General features: G+C 36.1%; 1 protein-coding gene across 3 annotated transcripts; it reads right to left on the reverse strand.

Moving 5' to 3' along the window:
• Positions 1–723: 723 nt before the first annotated feature.
• Positions 724–20,366, reverse strand: LOC128155334 (protocadherin-9-like). Of its 3 annotated transcripts, none has more exons than XM_052816988.1 (7): positions 20,101–20,366; positions 11,448–11,498; positions 3,488–6,194; positions 2,345–2,452; positions 2,108–2,219; positions 1,414–1,988; positions 724–920 (listed from the first exon to the last, which is right to left on the reverse strand). In XM_052816988.1, exons 3-6 carry the CDS (start codon positions 6,158–6,160, stop codon positions 1,801–1,803), a joined length of 3,081 nt encoding a protein of 1,026 aa, XP_052672948.1. In that variant the 5' UTR covers positions 6,161–6,194; positions 11,448–11,498; positions 20,101–20,366; the 3' UTR covers positions 724–920; positions 1,414–1,800. The 3 variants fall into 3 exon arrangements, with proteins under 3 accessions (XP_052672948.1, XP_052672949.1, XP_052672947.1); XM_052816989.1 differs by lacking the exon at positions 20,101–20,366 and adding an exon at positions 13,438–13,641 and having other exon boundaries at positions 11,453–11,498; XM_052816987.1 differs by lacking the exon at positions 20,101–20,366 and adding an exon at positions 13,438–13,641.
• Positions 20,367–24,462: the final 4,096 nt, after the last annotated feature.

Here is a 24,462-nt window from a genome sequence, read left to right on the forward strand (position 1 = left end):
CTTATAAAAATCTGAAAGGCAACTGCTGGTAAATGGTAAGGCACCACACTTAAATAATATGGGCTCCATTCTGCAGGAACCCTATCAGTCCGGTCATCTGTCGATCAAATATCATTTATCTTCCCTTGGTTCACTCTGTCTCAAACTTCACACAAAAAGTGCCTTGGGGTAAAGGGTGTACAGAGACCTTAACCCAAATTCTAGATCAGAGGTCAAGGTCATATATAGTAGACCTCTGTGCTAAAATCCTTTTAGAGCATACTGGTATTTTCTATATCTACCTGACTCACATGACACCCAGAGAGTGCAGTGGGATAGGGATGTGCAGTGACTTTGAAGTAGGATTTTTTTTTAGGTTAAAGGTCATAGCCATATACAGTTTATCTCTGTTTACAATCATTGTTTGTGGCTATAAGTGTACTGTTTATCAAGATTTTAAAGATTTAACAAAGTTAAAAGTTTGAAGAGAGGTCAAGAACATATCAATTTTTGTCTTGGTCAAATTTTTTATTTCCTTGGTTTATCTGATCTAATCTCACCCACTCACGGGGATAAAAATATGAAATGACCTTGACCTGAGATCTATAAACTTGGGTTCAGGTCTCTGCAGCCTTTTCCTATGTTGAGTCTTAAAGGGCAAGCTGCATAAAACTCAAACCTACATTTCTTGTTCAGTTGTCCATCAGCATTTCTTTATCAATTAGCATAAAAAACACAATCAGAAATATTTGTACATTTTAATAATAAGTTTTATTCATACAGTCATGTAAGAAATTAAACAAGGTCTATGATTCTATCACAGTCCCATTAGCATGTTATGAAAGCTAATATAAAATGTCATGTTATTCAAAGATTTCTGCCAAGGAAGAAGAAACTCAACATCCTGATAGTTCAGTGGCATCAATGTCATGGTCGCCACTCTGTAACAAAAGGAACATAGATATTACATGTACTACACCATAAATACAGAGTGCATTATTGAAAATTTCAGTGTTTAACCAGCTGGGCAGCACAAAATTAAAAAATCAACAACAAATATAACATAGTTCAAAAACGATACAGGATTATTACCTGTTTTTGTGAGTGAACTGTGCTGCTTAGCATGGGGCATTTTTTGCTTTCCATAGAATGAAGTATTTAGATTTTGTAGGGAAACTGTTCCATAAATTTATTTATTTTAACAACACAGTGAGGAGGGCTACATTCTAGAAAATGGAGTGAAGAAATTTTGTTTTCTTTTTTCATGTATTTGTAAATGAAAAAAGAAGACTTGACATTTAAAATTGAAAGCTGTAGATTTAAAGAGCCTAACTTGAATGAGTTAGCATTTTTCTCTTTGATTATCATGTATAAATTAACTATTTTCACACAATATGGTGAGTTACTCTGAATTGATTAACATAAAGTTCTTACTTTTTCTTGAACAATTGAAGGCAGGTCTTGGATTTGGTTTGGATGGGATGCCAGCATAAGGATATGGATAGGACACCAGCATACGGATAGGGCACCAGCCTAGCTTTGCCTCTAACATGTTGGATTCACAAAAGTATACCAATTTATAGACTCTTGCAGAAAGTTAAAAATATTTCCAAGTAAAAGTTCATCTATGGAGCAGATGATTTCATCACAACAAAAATCAGCTTGCAGACAAATTTATGAAAGGGTTCAGTAAGAACAAAATTAAAGCACCAATAGAAATGAGATCAACAACTGTAGCCAAGCTACATAACAACTTTAGCTGTAGTACATGATATGGAAGATCCAGGCATGTTGTAATTGAAGGGGTGGATCTTAAGTCTGTCACACATAGGATGGATTCCACTCCCCGGATGAACTGTTTGAGTTAGTGGTAGGTGGATATAAAGCACTGTAGGGCTGTGATTTTAAGTGTCCATGTGTATGTTGAATAAAATTGTCAAAATGTGGGAGGTGCACTTTGTGTAGTGATCCAGGGGGCTTCAGTTTGGCATACTCTGATCCCATATCATCTAAAAATATAGAAATAAAATTCTCATATATTGTTTTCCTATCTAATGTGAGATCTGAGAATGGTACATTTTGACACATGGTTACAATGTTATCTTATATCGATCAGATAAAGTTTTACCTTGACGCTGAGGATGACTGAGGTCAAGGTCACTGCCCCCTCTCCCGCTGTCTGCAGTAGTTGTGTCCCCTGAAGAATCACTAAAGTTGTCTGTTGATGGCAAATGCTGTCTCTGATTGATCAAAATAAAATGGGTTTTTATAAGAAAATGTCTTTTAAAAAGAGTTATTTCCCTTAATGCAATTTTATCTGCAAAGCAATAGTAATACATTTTTGTGCAGATATTTTGACTCATACCTGTTTGTGAACAGGGGGTCTGTTAGGTAAAGAATACTGAGATTTGGGGGGTAAACCTTGGAAAGTCGTGGGTGCTCCATCATAATCAGGTTGAAGAGTTGGAGAATTCTAAAGAACAAAAAAAAACACAATATGGTTAACATATGATGTTTTTACAGATTGAAGTTCAGTCATGAGTCACATTCTAATTGAATTGAAGGCTGAGGGGTATAGAAGTGTCCGGAGGTAGTTGTCCACGACCGGCTACCATATTGACCCAATATTCTGTACTGCTATTTGTTCCCCAAATTTTTAATCCCTTCTTAAAACAGCCATAGGATATTATACCCCCTATCTGTTGTTGACTGCCATGCCATAGATCTGAATAGCAAAGTCCCGTCAAATAGAATGTTTCTACTGGGTACATCTGTTGTGCAAGATCAGATTTCTGGTATTGACACAGCAATTAAGGAAGAATGAGAATGGAATGCTCAGGCAAATAAGGGACCAGCCAAATATTGGACTTGTAAATATACCTTTTCCAAATGAAGTACTCGCCAATAAAGGAACAAAGGGCCCAAGAAAGTTAAAGCTAACAATAAGTGTGGTGAGTGGAGAGGGATTTATGTTTTCACCAGTTCCGTAGATCTTATTATGTGTTGTGAATAATAAGAAGTGTCAAGCATCAACTTGAAAGGTTTCCGAAAAACTTGAAATGTAAACTTGAGAAGATTGAAATAATTGCAAAACATCAAAATGTTTTCTACAACCTCAACAATTTTGTTTATGTTATTTATTTGAATTGTTGTTAAAACACTTGAAACTAATTGCTCAAAGCTGATATATATTTAAATCCAATAACATTAATACACTGGTACATGTACATGTTATCTGTTTTAAAGAAAATGTCTTTTTTTTTTCCTAAAGCTTTTTGAAGACATAAAAAAACGGTGATTATTTAAATTAAAGCTTAAAAAACAAATTCCCTCCTCCAACCTGAATATATATTTATGATAAAATTGTTGTCTATGTAAATTTTCTCTATACATCAATAGTAATTAGTTATTAAGTACCAGTAATTATATTTTATAAAAAAAAAAAGCACCCATGAATTCAAAAGAGAAGTTTAGATTACCAAGGGAGACCAGTGCTCCCCATGTTTACCTGAGGGAGGGCCCTGTCGAAGCCCGGGTTGTTGTATGCTGGGAACATGTCCGGGTTCTCCTCATTCAGGGTGAAGCTGACCTCCTTCTTCTTCTTCTTGGAGGGTGTGTCCCCGGGGTTACACAGAACACCGCTGATGTCCGGAGTGACCTCCATTATAACTTCTGGGATTTTCTCATCATAAAATCTTTTTTCTGGGCCTTGCTGATGAGATTTTTTTAGTTTCTTGTCCTGGCGACAAAGAATGCAGATGATTGTGAAGATGACCGCGGAGATCAAAATGGTAAAGCAGACAATGATGACGGTGATGACAATATTTTTGTTGCCATTATCCTCGAGAGCTTCTACCATCGTCCCATTTGAGTATTTTAGCACAATATAGAAATTCGTTGTGTTACTTCTTGGATTATCTCCCTTATCTCTGACAATAACAGACACAGCAAAAGTAACGTCCATGTTGACATGGTAAGTTTTCTTAAGAGAAATTTTTCCAGTGTTTTTTCCTATGTAGAAAATGTCAAGCTCATTTCCATTATTAAAGAAATATTCCAGCTGACTATTTGGACCTTCTTCATCCAAATCATAGGCCTTGATACTGGCTATAGGAGAACCCACGGGAGCCAGATAGGAAATTGACATCGAATTATTTTCTGTCGAGGGGTATACAATAATTGGAGCATTGTCATTGCTGTCGCCCACTAAAACATTGACCGTGATCTGGCTACTAAGTGAGGGGGTACCCAAGTCATGAGCCCAGACCTTAAAGCTATATTTACTACTGAGTTCCCTGTCCAGGGATTTGGTGGATACTATGCTGCCATCGGTGTGAACCGTGAAAGGAACTTGACTGTTAGGTGAGAGAGTGAACACAAGGTCACCGTTCTTCCCTTCATCTTTGTCTGTGGCACTGACTGATCCAATGTTAGTATTAGGATCCGAATTCTCAATCACAAAGAACTGGAACTCTGCTACCTCAAACACCGGGGGGTTATCATTGATGTCACTGATGTTCAGCAGCACTGAGGCGGTGCTGGATTGAGGGGGGCTGCCACCATCCATGGCAATGACAGTAAACTTGTAGAAGAGATTGGTTTCTCTGTCGAATCGCTGATTGGCTGTGATCACCCCTGTCTCTGGATTGATGGCAAACATGTTGTGGGAGTCTGAGTGGAGCTGATATCGTATGGCTGCATTAATGCCTACATCATCATCAACAGCCAAAACCTGCACAATATAGTCTCCGACAGCATTGTTCTCATTGATAGCAGAGAAGTACATGGCTTGCTTGAACTGTGGACTGTGGTCATTCTCATCCTCAATGCGGACAAGGAAGTGAGAGGTGGACATTAAGACGGGGGTCCCCTGATCCTGACAAGTTACAGTTACATTATGGACGGCTTTGCTCTCTCTGTCCAAATCCAACTTTATAAGCACAACATACCCCTTTCCTTGCACAGCCTCCAAAGCAAAAGAACTGTCAGAGATATCACATGTCACTATTCCATTGGAGCCAGAGTCAGTATCTTCAACATTTACATGTGCAATCACTAGCCCTGGTTTGGAGGATTCTGATACGTTGACCATGCCAATACTGTTGGAGGACAAGAAGTTGACTCGTACTATGGGAGGGTTGTTTCCGAAATCCTCAACGGTGATCCTGACGATGCACTGAGACACAGCCGGCTGCTGGCCCAGATCTGTGGCCTCAATACTGATCTCATACACCTTGCCCGCCTCATACACCAAATCCCCCACAACTAGAACATCTCCACTGGTGTCATTGATCGCAAAAATCTTCTTTATTTCGTCCAGATCTGACTGAGTTGGACTGAAGTGGTACCTGATCTCTGCATTCTTTCCTTCATCTGCATCAGAGGCAGACACTTTAAGTACAGATGTACCCCTTTTGACTCCTTCCCTGACTTTTGCCTCATATACGCTCTGCGTGAAGACTGGGGAGTTATCATTGTCGTCCGTGACCTCCACCGTCACTGACAAAGTCCCTGAGTTAGGGTTCAGTCCTCCGTCATAGGCCACAATGCTCACCTGGTACGAGTTTATCTGCTCTCTGTTCAGGATCCTACGTAAAACTAGTTTCAATATATATCCGCCATCTTTTTTTGTCGCATTTAATCCAAATGGACCATCACTAGGAACAATTTTATAGCTCTGGATTCTATTTATAGCACTGGAATCAGAGTCTGTTGCTCCTTCTATGCCAATGGTTGTTCCGATGGCTTCTGATTCAGATATCTGCACTGTGATCACATCAGGTTGAAATGTTGGACTCTTGTCATTGATATCCAGAATAAGAATGTTCACTGAGATTATTTCATACTTTGTACTGACACTTGAACGCACCATCACATCAAAATCTAAAGAACAAACTTCTTTAAAGCTGCACTCTGTCTCTCTGTCAATCACAACTGCAGTATAAATATTTCCATTGTCATTATTGATGGTAAACAAAGAAGCCATTTTGGTTTGGTCCAAGAAATCGTATTTGAGACTTTGGAACTCTTGGTCAGTCATGTTGTTTCCCAGGCTACTCTCCTTTGGAATGTTGCCCACCAGTGTTCCCAGGGGTTCCTCTTCCTGGAGAGTGAAATTGATAGATCCATAGGAGCATGGCAAAAATAACAAACACAAGGCCGACCAAAACAACGCCATCATTTCCTGGGTGTTACTTCACATAACAGATGTCCTTCTAAAATAAAAACGAAAAAGAAAATGTCACTTAAATCCCCAAATCTTAAATGGTATTAATATGCTCTCTATAAAACAAAATAAAGACACTAAATGATACGGAGAGTTCTCAAATTTACCTATTTTCATTTCAACTCATGACCTCTCCCTATCCCTTCATTTCTGACTTTTTCACAATTTTGAGCAGTGCCTGACTTTGTTTTAGTTTACTTAAACCACTGTGACTAACCCTGTCAACTATAACTCTGACATTAATAATCTGATGTTCCACCAAAGCATCATTACCGTCGTCGCGGGGCCTTACAACCCAGACATGCTTCCTCTGGCATTGCTGCCTGTCCTCTGGTGGCCCCGGAGATGGGCACTTTCTATTAATATTGGGGATTTAGCAGGAATGATATTCAATAATACCCGGGCTATTCCTGGGATTACTGGAGCAATATGAATTATGATTGTTTATCAGGGAGTCTCATTGATAAGTCTTGTTGGATTTATCCCCCAGGTTAAGATGACAGATAAGAAAACAATGAGACTTATTAAAAACATTCCTTTCTACCCAATAAAAACAATACAGAACTAACAGAAGACATGGCATTTTCTATCAAAGATGGAAAAATAAATTAGGGTATTGATTTTTTTTTATCCGTGTCATGTAAAATATTAATCTTCCATAAACAAATAGTTACATTTCTAGGAATCTAAACTACAATGGCTTATGTGAGTCAAAATTGTATTCTTTCATCTTATTGAATAAGTATTTAAATCAATGTAATGCTTGTTTATTCAGCTATAAAGGAGCGCGGGGAGATGAAACAAAGGGCCGGCCGGTAATAATAGATCACTGGTCACTTATCTCCCTCGTTTACACTGCTGATCTACAGAAGCTTACTAAACAGAAACAAATTGTCAACTTTACTTGACCAGTGCTAACAAATGACAAGATAAAGCCGTGGAATTTATCCATTTCTCACACAAACATCCTAAACCTCTAAATGCCCATCAATCCCAATTGTCTTTGCATAGCCTTTAATGTGATGTAAACGTTTATTGATTTTAAAACTTTATTAGAAAAATTAGTACCAAATTTGTGTAACTGTGTAATACCTCCTACACAAATTATATATGAGATAAACGCTTATCTCGAAATTTCCTTGAAAATTTAGATATGGTGACATAATCATCGTCAAATAATCCATGCATTAAATGTTAAATCATGGACATGTATATCACTGTGGCTTGGAAGAGTACCAACTTCAATTTGATTTAAAATTTTCTGAAAATGTACTGATTTTTGAAGATGAATCTGAATTTTAAAAAAACCCACCTATTTATGATATTTAGAATAGATTATTAAAACAAGAGGCCCATGGGCCACATCGCTCACCTGAGGAACAATGGGTATGATCAAATCAGCTTAATGAAGTCATAATACAAACAATCTGGACAATGTACAATAATACATGTAGATCCTGTAAAAATAAAATCCATTTCCCCCCCTGGATATTCTTATGTTTATAATCATTAGTCCCTTTTCTAACAGGATGATTTTATAGTCATATCACATGTTGAGTATTGCAGTCCTCAAAAAGATCCTTTACAATTGTTTATATATGGGATATAAAGCTACATCAAACTCTGAACCTTCTTGTGAGGCCGAAGAATTGTCCTGGAGCCAAAGTCTTAACAATTAAAAAGAATCATCTGGCTGATTAGTTTCTGAGAAGAAGATTTTAAAAGATTTACTCTATATATTCCTTTGTAAAACTTTAACACCCCCCCCCCCCCAATGTGGCCTCACCCTACCCCAAGGGATCATGTTTTCACAACTTTGAATCTACACTACCTGAGGATACTTCAACACAAGTTTCAGCTTTCCTGGCTGTTTAGTTTCTGAGAAGAAGATTTTTAAAGATTAACTCTATATATTCCTATGAACAACTTCGACCCCCCATTGTGCCTCACCCTACCCCCGGGGATCATGAATTTCACAACTTTGAATCTACACTGCCTGAGGATGCTTCCACACAAGTTTCAGCTTTCCTGGCTGATTAGTTTCTGAGAAGAAGATTTTCAAAGATTTACTCTATATATTCCTATGTAAAACTTCGACCCCCCATTGTGGCCCCACCCTACCCCTTGGGGTCATGATTTTCACAACTTTGAATCTACACTGCCTCAGGATGCTTCCACACAAGTTTCAGCTTTCCTGGCTGATTAGTTTCTGAGAAGAAGATTTTCAAAGATTTACTCTATATATTCCTATGTAAAACTTCGACCCCCCATTGTGACCCCACCCTACCCCTGGGGGTCATGATTTTCACAACTTTGAATCTACACTGCCTCAGGATGCTTCCACACAAGTTTCAGCTTTCCTGGCTGATTAGTTTCTGAGAAGAAGAATTTTAAAGATTTACTCTATATATTCCTATGTAAAACTTCGACCCCCCATTGTGGCCCCACCCTACATCCAGGGTTCATGAATTTCACAACTTTGAATCTGCACTACCTGAGGATGCTTCCACATAAGTTTCAGCTTTCCTGGCTGATTAGTTTCTGAGAAGAAGATTTTTAAAGATTTACTCTATATATTCCTATGTAAAACTTCGACCACCCCATTGTGGCCCCACCCTACCCCTGAGGGTCATGATTTTCACAACTTTGAATCTACACTACCTGAGGATGCTTCCACACAAGTTTCAGCTTTCCTGGCTGATTAGTTTCTGAGAAGAAGAATTTTAAAGATTTACACTATATATTCCTACGTTAAACTTCGACCCTCCATTGTGCCCCACCCTACCCCCAGGGATCATGATTTTCACAACTTTGAATCTGCACTACCTGAGGATGCTTCCACATAAGGTTCAGCTTTCCTGGCTGATTAGTTTCTGAGAAGAAGATTTTTAAAGATTTACTCTATATATTCCTATGTAAAACTTCGACCACCCCATTGTGGCCCCACCCTACCCCTGGGGGTCATGATTTTCACAACTTTGAATCTACACTACCTGAGGATGCTTCCACACAAGTTTCAGCTTTCCTGGCTGATTAGTTTCTGAGAAGAAGATTTTCAAAGATTTACTCTATATATTCCTTTGTAAAACGTTAACACCCCCCCTAATGTGGCCTCACCCTACCCCCAGGGATCATGATTTTCACAATTTTGAATCTACACTGCCTGAGGATGCTTCCACACAAGTTTCAGCTTTCCTGGCCGTTTAGTTTCTGAGAAGACGATTTTTAAAGATTTACTCTATATATTCCTACGTACAACTTCGACCCCCCATTGTGCCCCACCCTACCCCTAGGGATCATGAACTTCACAACTTTGAATCTACACTGCCTGAGGATACTTCCACACGAGTTTCAGCTTTCCTGGCTGATTAGTTTCTGAGAGGAAGATTTTTAAAGATTTACTCTATATATTCCTATGTAAAACTTCGACCCTCCGTTGTTCCCCACCCTACCCCCAGGGATCATGATTTTCACAACTTTGAATCTGCACTACCTGAGGATGCTTCCACATAAGTTTCAGCTTTCCTGGCTGATTAGTTTCTGAGAAGATGATTTTTAAAGATTTACTCTATATATTCCTATGTAAAACTTCGACCCCCCATTGAGCCCCGCCCTACCCCTGGGGGTCATGATTTTCACAACTTTGAATCTACACTACCTGAGGATACTTCCACACAAGTTTCAGCTTTCCTGGCTGATTAGTTTTTGAGAAGAGGATTTTCAAAGATTTACTCTATATATTCCTTTGTAAAACTTTAACACCCCCCCCCCCAATGTGGCCCCACCCTACCCCCAGGGATCATGATGTTCACAACTTTGAATCTACACTGCCTCAGGATGCTTCCACACAAGTTTCAGCTTTCCTGGCTGTTTAGTTTCTGAGAAGAAGATTTTTAAAGATTTACTCTATATATTCCTTTGTAAAACTTTAACACCCCCCCCCCCTAATGTGGCCTCACCCTACCCCCAGGGATCATGATTTTCACAATTTTGAATCTACACTGCCTGAGGATGCTTCCACACGAGTTTCAGCTTTCCTGGCTGATTAGTGTCTGAGAAGAAGATTTTCAAAAATTTACTCTATATATTCCTATGTAAAACTTCGACCCCCCATTGTGGCCCCACCCTACTCCTGGGGGTCATGAGTTTCACAACTTTGAAACTACACTACCTCAGGATGCTTCCACACAAGTTTCAGCTTTCCTGGCTGATTAGTTTCTGAGAAGAAGATTTTTAAAGATTTACTCTATATATTCCTATGTAAAACTTCGACCCCCCATTGTGGCCCCACCCTACATCCAGGGTTCATGAATTTCACAACTTTAAATCTACACTACCTGAGGATGCTTCCACACAAGTTTCAGCTTTCCTGGCTTTCTGGTTCTTGAGAAGAAGATTTTTGAAAATTTCTCGAAATTTTTCATTAATTTCTAATTATCTCCCCTTGAAAACGAGTGTGACCCTTAATTTTCACAACTTTGAATCCCCTTTGCCTAAGGATGATTTGTGCCAAGTTTGGTTGAAATTGGCCCAGTAGTTCTTGAGAAGATGTTGAAAATGTGAAAAGTTTACGGACAGACGGACAGACGGACAGACAGACAGACGGACAGACGGACGACAGACAAAATGTGATCAGAATAGCTCACTTGAGCTTTCAGCTCAGGTGAGCTAAAAAGGGACCAAAACAAATCACATGTTTTTTTATTTTTTTTAATTATATAGGAAATATACACATGCACTCATAAATTTTTTTTTTATGAAAATGTTATTTACTACTAAATGACAAAAAATATCATGGTTTGTTAATTTCTGTTAGCCTTATTTTAGTGGAAAAGTCATTACGGAGTCTTAATTGAAGCAAAATTGAATTATTGTCGTCCTGTACAAAAATTGACCCGCTATATATTCCTTAAAAGAGAAATCTTTCTTCTGACAAAAATAAATGATTTCTTCAAATCTTATTTATCATAAAAGTTTAAGTTACATGCAGACTTATCATACTAGCAGGTTTTTGCAGCAAAATAAAATTCTAAAAAAAAAATACAGCTCATATTGCTTTAAGCACAATATATAACTGACAACCTCTGGCCTGGATATAAATATAAGTAAACCTTTGCAATTAAAGTATGTTTATCAAAATATTTAGATTAAAAGAAGTGTATGATTAAGCACTGATGAAATTATCTTACAGATACATAATATAAAAAAAAAAGTTTTAGAAATATTAAATTCAATTGCTTACCTTACTTTGAATTAAGGTGGAACAGACTGGCCGCTACGTCTGGAGTGGACTCTGGAAAAAAAATATTCAGAAAAGTTAGGACAACACTTGAGAGGTGTTTGACAAGAAAATGACTGTGTAAAGAGCGCGGTAGGAATAATCTAGTGTGACTCTCACTCCAAAAGTGTCAATATTGCCCTAAAAGGCTACAATGACCATTTAAACCCTCCTTACAAAACAGGAAGCATGGCAAATAATGACTGCAAGGCTTGTTGACTTTGTTTGTTTGTTTGTCTCTCAATTAGAGCCTTTAGTCAGGAGCTGTGAGGCCGTTTTCCCTGGCTCTAATGCAGGAAACATCGGTGTCAATTTAAAGAAGGAAGGGGGTGATAAGTCGTGGGGGGGGGGGTCATGCTGGGATGACATGGCCATTCTATGAAATTCAATCAAACACTTTCAAATTCAATAGCTTATAATGATTGAAAAGTTTAATATATATGAATAGCAATAAACAAGGGCGGCAGGGAGTTGATTGGATAAGCTCATACTATATCCTCTCTATTGTTTAACTCGTCGAAAAAAAAATCTACTTCCTTTACACTCACGCTGTGTAATTTTCAGTATATTGTCTAGACTGTATTTTTTCTTTTGCCTGTAAAATGTTTAAATGTTCTTTCAACTAATTTGAACTTAAAGTACACTACTTAAAAAACCATTAAGCAAATAAACATGTATTTTGAACATTCCTTAGGAAAGCATCATTATTAATTATAAATAAAGCAATTTTTACAGTTTTCTTTTATCGTTTAACCTACAAAATAAGTTACTTAACATTCATTCCGAAATCATTAACATACGCTGTAAAGTCCATTAGTTAGTATTTACAAAATTAATAGATATTATTGGTGTAAAAAAAAAGTTACATAAAAGATTAATTTCATTATTTTAACACGTTAAACCATAGTTTAAATGTGTTTTAGATTCAAAAGTTACTAAAATATAACCTTTGATCAGTTGGTGAATGATGCTCTGTCATATAAATTAATCCATGCAGCTTTTTCACGTTACATAAAGGTTGTAAATTATGTCAACAATCTACCCGATCATCCATGTTTGCATGTGATCTTTTTCTTACTTAGAGATTAATGAAATCACACACTCGAGGAAAGTGTTGATAATCCTTAACACTTACGGAGGATTACAACTGCTGTATGTACACAGACCCCAGCCGTGGACAGAAAAGAGTGATCCCCCTTGAGATGTATAACATTGGACACTACCCAGACACAAACAACTTACTATCTATTTTATTTTATTCTATTTTACTACGTTTTATCCACATACTTAGTCTCTCTATACATGTATGTGTACATATATACATGGAAAACGTCACTTCTCACCTAACTTACACACGTGCGTCCAACCCGTGATTGTAATCGATTATTTTCTTTGTTTACATACATTGTAAACGTGCTACATTGTATTAAAATTACTTAACATTCTTTTAATTAAATCTAGCCATCAAATTAACTACGCTTTTCTGGTGAAAGAGTGTCTTAAATTTTGCCTCTTAATTTTAAAATTTTCAATTTTAAATTAGAGTGACCACTGAGTGATCACGATTAACGCAATATAATATTTAAAATGAATAAATTCAAAATATTTCTATCATCGTATATATTATTCATTAGTTATATAAGCTAACCATTCTTGACAATAAAATTTGTTGTAGCATTTAATTCTACCTTACACATAAAACAATCTGAAACAGCGTATAACATGTCTTTGAAATATTCAGTGACAGGCCGAAGAAATCCATTCTCTTGTACATCACGTAATTACAAGGGGGACTCATCATTTACTTGTGAAAATAAAAAAGTCTTTGAAGTAAATCTACTTAACATTGAACTAAACCATCCTTTTACATCCTTTTAATTCATTATTACTTTCGCTGTTTATTTAAACTTTTTTTTCAACAAGATCTAAATTAACAGGTTGTGGAATCTCTCACCTTTAAAATTCCATGATAAAAGACAGCTGTGGTCTTTAAGATGTCTGCACTTCAGTTCTTTTCAGCTTATGAATTTAAAATTGACAGGGTCTAAGACTAAACCAATAGAAAATCTCGTTCCCTTTTGTGCTTAATAAAGTGATCTAATTAAATCTAAAAAATCTCGAATGCACTTGTACCTGTAGAGTGTCTCTACTCTGGTAGAGTTCTCTTGGGAAGTGCCGCTCTCCCCACACAATAAACAGTCACTCTGTCTACACAACAACGAACTGGGACCTCTCCACAGAAATCTAACCATTCAAAAATTATTGTGACACGGAAGGGTTCTTTGTTTAAAATCGCGAGAATTAATTCATATATGAAGCATCTTTAAGAAGAATCTTTAAATATTAGATATGAAGAGTTTTAAATTACATTTATTTAGAAAAAGGAAATACACAGCAGCTATGAGAACAACATGTTCACACGGAAATTAAATAGTATGTACATTATGCTTAATGAAAACATTGCAAAACATTGCCAGATTGCAAGAAGCTGATAAAAGAAACTATTCAAAATACAAAAACTTGCAAAAATGAATTATTCAACGTAAAAACTTACCGCCGTTTACATTTTCTATTACGAAACCCCAGGGTTTTTTTTCTTTCTGGGGCTAGACTGATATAGATTCTGAATACCGAAAACTCACAGACAAGAAGGAGCAATACATAGGGCATAAATAATTCCTGTGATTTGTAAGTGATCAAGTGTCATATTGAGTGATCAAAACGTCCCTGTGTCCTGTCAGAATCAATTTAGGACGATGGGTCGGGACGAACACCCATAACAATCAGGGCCCCGCGCGCGCACCCCCGGGGTGACATTAGTTGTATAATATATGAAGGACCTGCTGACTGTAATTCTTTCTTGTGGGTCAATTCAAGAGACATAATTACAGCAGGGGATTAGGGACGACAGGGCACAAAATAGAATAAAATTACAGACATGAAAAGACATAAAGATGTTTTTTATCTGTTATGTGTTAAGAAACATTGTTAAATTACATGAATTACAATGGAATTGATTTAAAAGTTAAAGTCGTGTGGGTCATAAACCATACATTATGTAGTAGGTTGGTTACGCGTGCTTGACATAAAAAGATATTAGTTCTGACTTCAGAAAACACCGGCTTTCTATAGGTACTGGTGATTCAATTAATAAAAAATTACATATTTATTCAAATTCAAATGAGAATATTTCAGTGGATTTTTTAAATCCTTTTCTCTACATTAAAAACAAAACAGAAATTTAATTAATAGATGTATGTTTCTTGTTTTTTTTTAGCAAGCAGTGAGGAAAAAGAAAAAAAATATAAAGAAGAACGAATTTTTTAAAAAATAAAAAATATACTTTGCGACATTTAAACCCCTGAGATAGGACGTAATTAGAATTACTAAACAGACCCCCCCCCCTTTTTTTTAAAAATGCGATTCGATGGAATCTGATCCTTATTCATGTAAATTCATGTATAAGAGGTCTACATAAAGCTTTAAACGAAATTTTAAAAAGGAAAACTACTACGGTCAGGATTTTAAAATTATAAGGAAATATATTTGACATACAATACCAAACAAACTCCAGAACGAATAATTTTTTTCCTTTACCATCGTACAAAAAGATAGTTATATAATCCGCCACGGGTAAAATAGGAGTTGTGCCAATTTTCATAATAATTATGTGCTAAATATAATACATCTTCTTTTTTTCACAAGAAGGTAAATAAATAATTGGGTTGTATGCAGTTCATCTTTACATGCAAGAAGTCGGAAAGAAAAAATCTTAGTTCAAGATAATAAATGATAAATACCTAAAAAAAAATTCATCAAAAACATGTAATAACAACCTGTCGTTTTAGTGTAAGCGGCTATTCCACTGGTTGGTACAGGGATATCGGCCACTGTCGGATACTTAGCACGTTCACAGTGAGTAGATGGTGAATTACTGGCCATACCATGACTAACCCAGCTTTTATCACCTGATAGAAAGCTCTCAATATTTGTATTTATCTTATTAGCGATGGACTTTCAATACCCCAATACCCCGAATTCTCACGATGGCATTCTGTCCAATATATCGTGTAATTTCTCTGGAGAGCAATATCACTCCATTGCGGCTACTTAAACGGTACTAAATATGTATTCAGCGCAACCCAAAACGACTGCAAGTCAATAGCATATTAATTAATAAAACTGTATCCCCAAGCATACAAACACTGCTTTTTTTCTTTTTAATTTCCATAAGAGGCAAATCAATCTTAAACTGATGACGTATTCAGCATTTTGGCTAAAACAATATAATAAACAAAAAATCATAAAGTAAAAGTCTCTTACTTTTGATTTATATATTGTCCGCACTATCAAATCCTACCTACATGTACATTCAGTAAACTTTGTTATTTATACGATTACAACAGACTTCAGCAATTTAAAACATAAACTGACTCTTTAAGACAGGATAAGAAAGTCCCTGCTTATAAGAAAATCAAAGCTTGCCATTACAAAAAGTAAAATAAGATTAGGCTTTATAGCACTTAAAAACTGGAACATTAAAAACAAAATCATGAGTCAGGGGCCCGCTAATCTCAAATTAATGCTCTTTTAAACAAGTCCCCCGTTCATTGATACTCAGTGTCCATCCCCTCTAAACAAATCCCAAGAAAGGCTAACCGAGTTCACTTCACGAGCCCGTATACATCCACAGTAATCTAGTAACAAAGGGACTTAACTCACACAGGCCCCCGGCCCCCACATCTCCCAAAGATGTGTTCCGACATTTATAGGCATTAAAGGTTTAAAAAAAATCTTTGAAAAAAGCCTTTGCCAACTTCTACAGAAAGTTTATTCTTATGGTTACAAACACCAGCACATTGAAAAATATCGTGATACTTGACCAAATAGAACATAAAGAAACTCATGGCAATGTAAAGACATACCCTCATTAACATATTTCTTAAACATTACAAAAAAATTTACCTTCTACCCAGATAGGTCTGTTCAATGTGTGTCCACAGATGTCCAATATTTCAATGAGAGGAAAAATATTAAAATCATAAAAGTGACGCATCACCTGATCAATATTCAAGCTTTGAGAAGCGAGGCGTAAAGGCTTGCTCGATATAGACACCTCATTTAGGAACAGACAGCAGAGAAAACCGTTAAACTAAATGGAATAAATCATTTGAATAAAAACATTATACCGTGTGGCATAAGACCTGTCATATTGAAGATATTTTATGAGTTTTATTCAAAGGTAAAGATGAAAGAACTTCCACACAGAAAGCCACAGACCTGTGTAACACGAGGAATAATGCTGTGTTCTGTACACACCTCTAGCTAATTAGCATAAAGTCGTTAATCTGTTGAAAATTATTGATCACTCTCGATCAGATTGATATGGCATACATCGATAATGATATTTTTGAAAAAAGCCGTAAAAATGAGCAGATTGGAATAAAATATACGTGTATAAATTATAAAGTAGGATTCTTTCAATGGAATGATAATTCACGCCTGAACATACACTGTACTTTTTAACAGTCAAAGAATTTTCTCTTTATCTTTTTAAATTATAAAACTGGTATTTTTTCCTGACATTTTGTTGAAATAATTTCCACTAAATACGAAAAAAAAACCTTACCAATGCAGTGATGTCATCTTGAGCGAAGATAATCGTGCAACGCTTGTGGTGATGTTATATACAACGTACAATGAGTCAATGGATGTTTGATCTCTTTATCCTCTCTTGGTACATTGACTGACAAGATTTGTTTCTGTACACATTAGCCGTGGAGAACCCACCCTGGGGAGATTGTTATTTTCTCCACAATTACGGTTATACAAAGAGGGGCCGGTAATAGGTATGAAATTTATTGGCCTTCTCTGGGACTTCAATGGCGACCTGCAGGGAACGGACATAAAGTCAAACAGGACCGGGGATTTTATCATCAGGGAGATGAGAAAAAGAATATACTAAAATCAAATAAACCTCCAGTGGTCTAAATAGCCCTGGCGGAGGGAATGTGGAGTAAATCCACTCTGACATCTTCATATCCAGATAATGAAGGCACTAAAAAGTCTGGGTGTCATAATGAGAGACAAAACCTGGTCCAGGGTGGGATAATGACAGAGCGGCCGGCCCTAGCGACTGCCGGGCCACTGTTTGGTTTACAAGAACAAGTCTGTACCAGGCAATAATACCACAATTCAGCATCACGATGCCTTGTTAATAGCCTCAGAGACAAGAATACCCACTCATTCTGAACAGTTTAAATTCGCGCATTTGTTTCAGTTTTTATTTTTGCTGCTCTGTTTATGGAGGTCGTTTTTATATTTTTAATCCATGTTTACATTACATATTAAAATTTAGTATGCACATGTACATGTGTATATATCGACCCAATTACTAACGCGCGAACACGCCATTTACATGTTTTTACAATTTTTTTTAAACCAAAAAAAGGTATTATAATCGTCACCCTCATAAAGTCCCTTATTGGTGTTCTCAATAAATTATGACGTATGAGTAACTTATAATTCGATAGGCATAATTATATTATGAAAATGCATAATTTCGTCCTTATAAACCGAAACACAACTCCTTATTAAAAATCAATTTGACTCACTTAAAAGCTGTGGTATTTAATAGTATGAAATAGGATAACGTTCAAAAGCTCGCTGTGTAGACTTGACGGACGGCCGACATAGAACGCCTCAATGATGGGGCCACAATAGAACTTGCTCTTATCTGACCTTCCGAAAAGATATAATCAAACACATTATGGTTTCTTCTGAATAACCAAGCTCGCAAATTTTCAGCGGACTTTTCTTGAGATGTCATCACCGCATAATTACAAACAATTACACCCCCAGCATGCTTCTATAATATTTTGTGGACCTGTCTTGATTTCTTCAACGGGTTTAATAAATTTGACACACGAGCTTGTAATTTCAAATTCTTAAGAGTGAAATAAGGGGTTTTAACCTTTTAAAATAAACTGTCAATAAAAAGCTAACTATAGCTATCTCAGGTTTCGCCGCTGAACTGTTAATTTGTATCCAAAGAAAGCGGGCGACAAAGGGTTTTTTTCATTACGGGCACCGATGCTTAGTCCTGGAGGGCGTGAATTGTATGAGGAAGAAAATTGTAGAGGTTGTAAGTTATCTTAACACTCCTTCGTCCCAAAGACCCCCATTTTCCCACCTGCCCCGTAAAGCATCCCTTGCCCAGGGGAACACTTGTTTATGAGACATTGAATTTCCCTCCTTTACAGAAGAGTCTTTTTCAGTCTCCGGACCTTTGTTAACTTTGAGATGTAAATCTGCCTTGAATTAATTGAAAGAAGATAATGATTCTTTGTTTGATGGAGGAAGAAGGGAGCCACCTGACAGCTGTGATCACTATTTACGGTGGATTTACACGGAGTTCCACATTCTGTTGAAATTCAATTTATATAATTTTTAAATGGTCGAGCTTGTATAATGTATATATGTGTTCTCTATAGTTTCATGCAGTCAATCATGATCGTTAAAATCGTGGTAATACAATACATGTAATGAATTACACGATCTGTAAATTCCGTTTGAGAAGAAACTGTGATTCCAACACACCCAAAATCGTAACACTGAAAAGATTTATTTTAACTAGCGATTTCAAGGAACCTCACCATAAATCCCCAAGAATTACTTAGTTGCTCATGGAACATGTGAAACTAAAGGTGCCATCCATAAAACCACAAACTATTTTTTATTTCTCTATATGCGGAGTAAGTTTCTAATCTACTTTGAAACAAAAAGTTTAAACGAAGCACACATTGTAATTTGTGTCCCCAAGTCAAGCATAGGTACATCATCCTACCATTCCTATTTATTATATCTTTATCACATTAACATATGCAATGTAATCAGTTGGGTCCTTTACAAAGATTTAAATTAATGAATTAAATTTTGTTTATTTCCCTGCACATAATTTTTGTGAAGGACAGTACTTCTGACTGATCTGTTTGTAGGTATATCTTTTACTAATTCAGCAAAAATGATTTTTTTTTTCAAATATAAAGATGGTTTCTTGGCTGCTTTCGATACTTGTATTCTTTTAAATGGTAAGATTATCTCGAAATTTTCTTTCTAAATAATCTCAAGTTTATTTCCGGCACAGAATAAAGAGATTTCCGGTTTCTGAATTTCATGGAACGGCGTTTTATTTTAAACCTTCTGACTATTGTAAAATTAGTAAAGAACCCCATTCTAACAGAGATTAATTAATTGAAAAGCAATCTACACATTTGCGGCTATGTTTGCAGAACTGCAAAATTCGATTTTTCAGCCAATTCTGCAGCTTATATCTTGCCATCTTCAGACGCATAATTAAAGTGCCAATACCAAGTATCAAATATTGAAAACAATCACAAAAATTAGGACTAACATCGACACTTAATTGTGTTTCTCGTTGCAATTGTTCTAGTTCTTCATATCATTTCAAAATGAACTGTCTATACAATAGCGTAAAATATGTTCAACCGAATTGATATTTATTTTAAAATGAACTATTAATTAGCGTGTTAATTTTCCTTTTTGTCATTAACGTTTCTAAAATAAGATAATCTAAATTTGGTTGTGAACCACCAACCTTTCGGACCCGGTGCGATGAATCCTCTCTCTCTATGTCAGGGCGATGATCCTCTCTCTCTATGTCGGGGCGATGAATCCTCGCTAGTAATGTTTAAAATCAAGCAAAGCAGAAACATTCAGAGTGGAGAGTTGACAAAAATGTATATATTGGGCGATAATTTCCCTCTCTTTCTCTATGCCGGGGCGATGAATCCCCTATATCTCTTTAGATGCGTCCCTGAATTAAGAAAAATGAACACCGCCGTGTCAAATATATCAACGATTTCTGAAACTCGCCAGACAGTTCCTCATCATTTCACTCCAACAAAGGCAGCGGCTCTATTCATTCATAACCTTAATATTCCTCATCATTTTTTTAAATGAGCTCAACTTTCAATAATCACTGTCACTTTTTTTTTCAATAAAGAACTATTATCTGCAGAGAACCTTGCGGGATAAAGAACTTTTTGAGACGAGGCGCACGCTTCACCTACTGATCGTCTACACAGTAGATCAACAAAATATCCCAAAATAATTCATACCATATCAACGATCGATTGTCAAAACAGGACTTTAATAATTGACGGCTTTAAATCTTCTGCGATGAAATGATACAGATAAATTATGATCACATTGAAGTCATCGTGATTACGAAAGGACATTAAAACGGAGCACATTCACAGGTGTATGTATCATTTTAAAAATCGTCTTCAATAAAACTGAATAAACATGATAATCTGATTAATGCAGGTGCTTTAAGACTCTCTTTAACCCAAAGCTTTGATTGTAATTTCCAATTTACCTACATACTAAGTACTGAAATCAAAACCTTACTTATCTGGAGTTTCGTTATCCTAGACACTGAAAGTGGGGAGTAGCATGTATCTGTGAAAAATCCGGAGGCTGCAGGCCCCACACGAGATCTGTGACCGGGAGTCGGGAGGGAGACGTGTGCTTTTTTCAGAGCTGTACCCTGTCGCCGGGTCACGGGGTGACGTCATTGCCTGTAGGGTGTCGGGGTCACGACCATCATCTTTCAAAACATCAGTCTCCTCATAGCAGCAACGACAGAACACATTTGATGGTCTAAAATTTATATAACATAATCTGTAATTTCTATGACATTTTTAAATTTATTGGACACAAAATTCGTCTTTGATTTAAAAAAAAAACTAGATTTAAAGAAAAACTAACAGGTAGGAGTTAACAGTAAATGTTTATGAAAACAAGGACCTTTGCTCTAATAGATGGTTTACCTGTTCAGACACAGCTAGGGTGACCCGGCTAACAGCGGGACAGTCGGTTTATGAGCCCGGTGACAGTAGATGCTCGTTAATTATCACACCTAACGAGCCACAATTAATTAGCCCCTGTGCCGGGCCAGTGCGGATGACAGCGAGGAATGACGGAATACATCAGCGAGTGTCCGCCATACTCCCAGCGATCAACAGGACAGCATCAGCAAGTTCTGTTGTTTTCTGATCTCGCCAATCTTCTCAATCTTGTCATAGTCTTACAAATATGCCATACATGTGAATGCAGTACGAACATTGAACGACAACATGACTGAAAACGTTGGGCATTGGAAACAGTCATTGAGACAACTTTTATTTTCGAAATTAAAGTAAAACGATTAGGACATATTTTCGATAATTCTAAACATTTCAAATATAAATCAAAGTACTGAAGAACTGACGGGAGTTGATTTTGTCGATGCTTATTTATTTTAATATCAATAATACATGTTATTTTGCATGACAAGTTTCTAATTTGTATTTGAATTACGCACATTTTTATAATATGAATTTTGGACTTTTTCGACAAGCATGTCGAGAAACCCCCATATGTCTCATGTTAAATAATATTTAAAGATAAAATTAATTCGATCAAACTATGTATCAGTAATAGAAATATTTCTCGAAAATTGTATGGATCCAAGCAATATTGAACTCTAGTCTCGTTCAACCAAACGCTCGGCTGACACCGTAAATCTCCGACTTTCACTCTCTGCTTGTCGGAGATTTACGGAGACAGCCGAGCGTCGAGGTGAACGAGACTATATTGTACTCTGGCGTAGGAATACATACGACTACAAAAAATATCTAAATTATTCGTACCATTTTAAAAAATCTGACTATTTTCAAGGTATTTATAATAAGTTTCCTTGAAAAACAATTTTCAAGAACTAAGTCTTGTCAGCAGCGATGATTTGTGCTGAGGTCCAAACACTGTTTCACTTTCGGTTTGTCTGAGTATCTGCATAGGAGAGTTGATTAAAATCAACTCCAAAAAAAAAAGACATAAGATTTTGTTAATTTTTTAAAACCAATTTATTATACGGTTTTGGGTCTTCGTAATGATTTGTTACAGTTGTGTTTTAAAATACAAAGGTTTTGGAATCATAAGAAACCCATATATATGGCTTAAGATGGGTCCTTAAAATATTGTACTTGCATACATGTACATGCATTGCAGCGAATATACATGCAGTTTTTAAAAGTAAACTATTTTTTTCACAGAGCTATTCTAAACAAAGGGCTTCTACTATTTTTTCAGAATATACAAATTGACTGCATGTACATGTTCTAAAAGTTATAGGAAGAAATAAGCATGTTATCTTTTTTTTTTAGTGCAACAGGTTTTTAAAGTTTAAAGAGAGAGATGGACCAGTTAATCGTGAAATTATGAATTTTAAAAAAAAATGTTTTGAAATAATCGAACTTTGCAAAATTTTTATTATATCAGTTAATTAATGAAAATGACAACTGTTGTGGTTTTATCTTTTTTTCTCCATAAAACTTGATTTAATCATTTGTTTAAACAATCTATTGAAAACTGCAGAAAATTAAATTGTCTGAAAACGTGTTATGAGAAAGAGGGTTTATAGATTGTGGAGATTCTGATCATAAAACCAACTGGATTAGACAATAAGACATGCATGTGTGTGGGTGGGTTTTTTTTAATTGAAGGGATCCGTTGTCACATCCCCCCCCCCCCCCCCTTAAAATTCAAGTTTTACCAGCTTCTCCATACATGATCTTTATTTTTAATATGTTTTAATAGCGATGCAGGACCTAAAACTTAATGAGGAATAGTTGGTAAACAGGATTAAGAATTAAAAGAATCAACCGAGCGGCAAACCGAATGGCTCTCTGTTTAAAAATTGGTTTGTTTGTTTGTTTGTTTGTTTGGTGGGGTTTTATGTGTATGTGTGTGTGTGTGTGGAGGTATATTTTAATATTTACATCAATGAATTTAATTAATTATTGAATTAAAAAATGATAAAACATATAACATCAATTCTTTTCATCTAATGTTCAAGAATAAGTACATGTATTGCAGAAATGAATAGTAATGTCGAATATATTGATCAGTTAAATTAAAGAGGCGAGATAGGTAAAACAAAGATTAATCAAGTCGATACATAGGTGGGGGTCAGAGAGGCGACACAAATTTACACCTCGCCTCTCTGTCTGACACAGAGTCCAGGTGTCGCAGGTGTGAATGGGAAGGTAGAAGGTTTGTGCGGCTGTATACGGCGTCAGCTTCAGATTCACCGCAGGGAAGTTTGCCTGTATTTCAAACCAGTTTAAAAACACCGAATGTTTGACATGTACTGTGCACTGTATTTTTTTTTTTTTTTTTACAATTTATATCAAAAATACTTCTACATTCGTATTGTCATTTTCCCCATTTACTAAGTACTATCATAATGTAAGAATTTCTTTTTTGATAATTTCAATTTTTTTTTAGCAGAATTGTGGATATAAATTGATTTATCATTACATAACAATCCACACCTTCGGATTTTATGATTATTAACTCTTGGCTAGCGAAGATGATCGAAGCGATGGAATTCTTGAACGGAGGGCTATTATGTTTGATTAAAGAAAGACAACTCTGATTTCCTAAACGGATGGTTAGATGGTTATGCAACATGCAGTACAACACTAGTATACATTTATTCAGACAATGGCAAATGGACCTACTATACACAAGAAATTGTACGTCACGTGGATTTCAGATAATAGTGAAATCGTATGTATATTGTAAATTAAAAACAAATAAAACTATAATTTATAGAACCTTAATAATGTAATTTTTAGTATTTTACGGCTACCGAGAAAGTTCAGAAGTTCAGAATTTACGAATTGATATTAATATACATGCTTTTATTCTGTTTGTTCAGTTGTATTTCAAGTTGCCAAAAGTCTCGTAGATGGACGTTACAATTAAAAACACCATGCCCTTGTAGCCTAAGAGTATCAACAAAACCTTTCATTTGGGCGCCAGAATCTTCTGGAAAAGTTTATATATAACTGAACCAAAAACTCATTTCAAATCATAGCAAACCATACCATCGTACAACGATACACCAAAT

The sequence above is a fragment of the Crassostrea angulata genome, chromosome 7 (assembly GCF_025612915.1).
Source record: "Crassostrea angulata isolate pt1a10 chromosome 7, ASM2561291v2, whole genome shotgun sequence".
NCBI classification, from domain to species: Eukaryota; Metazoa; Mollusca; class Bivalvia; order Ostreida; family Ostreidae; genus Magallana; species Magallana angulata.

Coding starts and splice junctions, on each gene's coding strand:
- LOC128155334 (XM_052816988.1), bottom strand. CDS start 6,160: ATGATGGCGTTGTTTTGGTCGGCCTTGTGTTTGTTATTTTTGCCATGC. Junction 2,220..2,344: donor GACCCCCTGTTCACAAACAG/GTATGAGTCAAA, acceptor TTGATCAATCAG/AGACAGCATTTGCCATCAAC. Junction 1,989..2,107: donor CAGTCATCCTCAGCGTCAAG/GTAAAACTTTAT, acceptor CTATATTTTTAG/ATGATATGGGATCAGAGTAT.